At 42.8% G+C, this 4,264-nt stretch overlaps 1 protein-coding gene across 1 annotated transcript in view; it reads left to right on the top strand.

Moving 5' to 3' along the window:
• SLC28A3 (solute carrier family 28 member 3) overlaps window positions 1-4,264 on the top strand; it is a 64,975-nt gene that overhangs the window by 50,768 nt on the left and 9,943 nt on the right. The window contains exons 12-13 of the mRNA XM_002819907.5: window positions 1,863-1,993; window positions 3,954-4,122. Of these exons, the coding sequence (XP_002819953.4) occupies window positions 1,863-1,993; window positions 3,954-4,122 (300 nt within the window). The remainder of the gene's footprint in view (window positions 1-1,862; window positions 1,994-3,953; window positions 4,123-4,264) is intronic.

Here is a 4,264-nt window from a genome sequence, read left to right as displayed (position 1 = left end):
GTCACAGTTGCTTTGGCATTTGAACATAGGGACCCCAAGGAGTTTCAGGGCTTCATATACCTGCTGCCTAAATGTGAGTTCTATCTGCAGAATAAAAACAGAAAAATGCAATCATATGATAAAGTTGTTTTGGTTGAAAATTTAAATCTGTTAAAAAAAAAAAAAAAAAAACTATTACATCAGTCAAGGTGATCTGGACTGGGAGTCGGTAAACTATGGCCTATGGGCCAAATCCCAATTGCTCCTGTTTTTGGAAATGAATTATTGGAAAGCAACTACTTCTATTCATTTGTCTATGGCAGCTTTCATGCTACAGAGTTGAGTTGTTGTGATCCACAAAGCCAACAATATTTATTCTCTGGCCCTTTACAGAAAAACTTTTCTGACCCCTGGTCTAGAGCAGTGATTCTCAAACCTTTCTGCACGTTAGAATCACCTGGGAGCTTTTAAATTCTCTAATGCTCAGGTCCATATCTCAGAGTAATTAAACTACAGTTCCTGGGGATGAGACCCAGGCATCAATATTTTTTAAAACTCCTCAGATTCTAATGTACAGCCAAGTTTGAGAGCTGGCAGTCTGTAGTATAAGGCTAGAGAACGTTATAACTGGTGCGTGCACCCTGACCCATAGAGCTTACAAGCCACACATAGACACAATCCCCAATATTGAAACTGAGTAACACAGCCCAGTCACTGTGTGACTCAGGAGACTAGGATTTCTTACAAAATAAGTGGGCTTCATTGTAGGTCTTCATCCAGGCCTTGGAGTGCCAATTAGTAGGAAGAGGCAAGAAGAAAGGAGCAAAGGACACCTGTGGAATGAGCAGCTTGAGTGGATCATCTGGGGAATGCCATCCCCACTGTAGAAATGCTGCCTTAAAAATGTTCTAGGGGGAACAGGAACAGGGAGGGAGGTGCTGATCCTGGAATTCTGAAAATATGTGGAAGAGAATCCAGAAACCATGTGAGGGCAGGTGGGAAGGGGAACGAGTGGACCTGCAATAAAGAAAACAGAAGTCGTGTACAGATTAAAGGGCCACCAGATCAATGAAGATTGTGTAAAGACACCGAGGACCTCAGGAGAGCAAAAGGAAGATGGAGAGAGGAGAATATATACATCTGCACGTGAATCATGAGTCCCTTCTTCACTCCCCATCCCCTCCCCATCCCCTATCTAAAATGATGTAATGAGGCTGGGTGTGGTGGTTCATGCCTGTAATCCCAGCACCTTGAGGGACCAAGGCAGCAGATCACCTGAGGTTGGGAGTTCAAGACCAGCCTGGCCAACATGGTTGAAACCCCATCTCTACTAAAAGATACAAAAATTAGCTGGGTGTGGTGGTGGGCTCCTGTAATCCCAGCTACTCAAGAAGCTGAAGCGGGAGAATTGTTTGACCAGGGAGGCGGAAGTTGCAGGGAGCCAAGATCGCACCACTGCACTCCTGGGTGATGGAGCAAGACTCCATCTCAAAAAAAAAAAATAAAGTTGTAATGACATACATGCTTTAGGGGCTCTCTGAACATTCAAAAGGGCAACAGAGAGGTTGAGGAATCTTCCTTGAAAGTTTCCACAACACAGGATTAATTCTCTTCTGAAACGATCAGATTTTGGTTTTATGCTTCTCCCCAGGGATGTGGTCAATTAGCACAAATGTCTCCCTTATCCCTCAGCCTCTCAAGGTGATGCCCGCGACTTGGCTCACTGAGCTAGAGTGGCTCTTCCAGACCTCCAAAGAAACATTGTCTTCTGGCGTAGAAGCAACCCCTGCCCTGTTTCTTCCCTTGTGGAGCTCTTGGACCCTTCCTCTGAACACAAGAAGAAAGCTAATCCCAGGTTTGCCTTCTTTCTTCTGAAATTGCAGGTTCCATCCTCCCACTTGTTAACAGCGTCAGTTATGTCAGCACCTGCGTCATTGGCTGCTGCTAAACTCTTTTGGCCTGAGACAGAAAAACCTAAAATAACCCTCAAGAATGCCATGAAAATGGAAAGTGGGTAAGTATGACACATTCACCTAATTAATGACTACCCAAGCTGGGGCGGGGGACTCCAGATTCAATGTACAGCAAAAATTCGATAACTGGAAAGCACAGTGAATTACGATATTAAAGTTAGTCCAAAGACTATTTAGACTTCACAAAAAAAGGTCTTATTTTATTTCCTTTTTTTGAGACTTGCTCAAAAAAGACTTTTTTAAAGTTGCTCTGTCGCTCATCGCTCAAGCTGGAGTGCAGTGGTATGAACACAGCTCACTGCAGCCTCAACCTCCCAGGCTCAAGTTATCCTCCCACCTCAGCCTCTTAAGTAGCTGATACTACAGGCATGCACCACCACTCTCAGCTAATTTTTTAAGTTTTTTAGAAACAGGGTCTCACTATGTTGCCCAGGCTGATCTCCAGCTCCTGGGCTCAAGGGATCATTCTGCCTCAGCCTCCCAAAGTGCTGGGACCTGGCCAAAATCTTGTTTAATACTTGACATAAACCTCTCTAAATACCAAATGTCAATACATTTCCATATCTGTTTGTTGTAAAGATATTTCTTTACAAATATAGCAGAGTGTTTATGGAGCCTTGGTTTAGACAGAAAGCCATAGGATGACCATTTCTGGAGGTTCCTCTTATAAGAAAGCTGGTTCCTTTTCTTTTGCTCTGTGAAAAAGAAAGAAAAACAGAGTGGAAAAGACTAAGGGATTTAGGATGTTCAAGAGTATTTCATTAAATAACAGAATTCATCAGCAACCAACATGTGTCTGAAATTCACCCATACTTGTATGTAGATAAAGTCAACCATGAGTGAAAAAGCAAGTTGCCAAAGAATACAGCGTAATTCCACTTATAAAGTTACTCAGTGTGCAGACTTGCACAATGTTTTTTTTTGTTTTTTTGTTTGTTTGTTTTGACAGGGTCTCACTCTGTCACCCAGGCTGAGCTCAAGTGATCCTCCCACCTCAGCCCCTTGAGTAGCTAGGACTACAGGCACGCACCACCACACCCAGCTAATTTTTGTACTTTTTGTAGAGACAGTATTTCGCCATGTTGTCCAGACTGGTCTCAAACTCCTGGGCTCAAGCAATCTACCTGCCTCGGCTTCCCAAAGTGCTGGGATTATAGGGTGTGAGCCACTGCACCCGGATACACAATGTATTTTTTAGGGAATACAGACATGTAGGAAAACTGTATAGAAAGGGGATGATGAGTGAATTTTAGGAAGACAGATACCTCTGAGATTAGAGGGGAGGATGAGATCAAAGAAGAGTACACGGGGGATTCAAAGTGATGGTGGCACTCCATTTTTAAATGAGGTGATGGATTTACAGGCTTCCTTGGATCATTGGTTTGTTGTTGGTTTTGAATCATTAGTTTTTATACCATTTGTAATTTATAACTATTCTCTGGCAGCTACTTGTAATAAAAATCATTTTTAAACTGATAATTATTATCATTTTCCAATTTTTTATTATAAATGTCCCCAAATTTAAAAAGTAATGTAAGTTACCCAGAGACTCTGGAGGCTAAGGTAAGAAGATTGCTTAAGCCCAGAAGTTCAAGACCAGCTTGTGCCATGTAGCATAACCCCGTCTCTTAAAAATAAATAAATAAATAAAAAATAGCCAAGCATGGTGGCACACACCTGTAGTCCCAGCTATTCAGGAGGCTGAGGAAGGAGGATCACTTGAGCCCAGGAGCTGGAGGCTCTAATGAGCTAAGATCACACCACTTTACTCCAGCCTGAGACACAGAACGAGATCCTATCTCTTTAAAAACAAGAACAAACATGGTTAAATACTCATATGCCCACTTCATGATGTCATGGGATTCAGGTGAGTATTTTGAGCAAGGCAGGGGCCTTAGAGTTTGTCTCTCATCTAAGCTCTGATTATGCTACTTCTGTACCAATGGTGTCTATCCCCTGACAACTCCTTGGTAATTCTGGAATTGCTTTTTCTTGATAAAGTGATTCAGGGAATCTTCTAGAAGCTGCAACACAGGGAGCATCCTCCTCCATCTCCCTGGTGGCCAACATCGCTGTGAATCTGATTGCCTTTCTGGCCCTGCTGTCTTTTATGAATTCAGCCCTGTCCTGGTTTGGAAACATGTTTGACTACCCACAGCTGAGTTTTGAGGTATAATCCATCACGCCCCTGCCCTCTGTTTTGTTTCTGCCTATCTTTAAAATAGGCAGAAAATAAAATAGGTTTGTAAACAGCCCACCCTAACAACCTCAGTAGACTCTTCCACACCGTAGAAACTTCTCATGCATCCCCC

Source organism: Pongo abelii, chromosome 13, assembly GCF_028885655.2.
Source record: "Pongo abelii isolate AG06213 chromosome 13, NHGRI_mPonAbe1-v2.0_pri, whole genome shotgun sequence".
NCBI lineage: Eukaryota > Metazoa > Chordata > Mammalia > Primates > Hominidae > Pongo > Pongo abelii.
The sequence above is the reverse complement of the archived record's forward strand: the minus strand, read 5'-3'. Positions and strand labels throughout refer to the sequence as shown.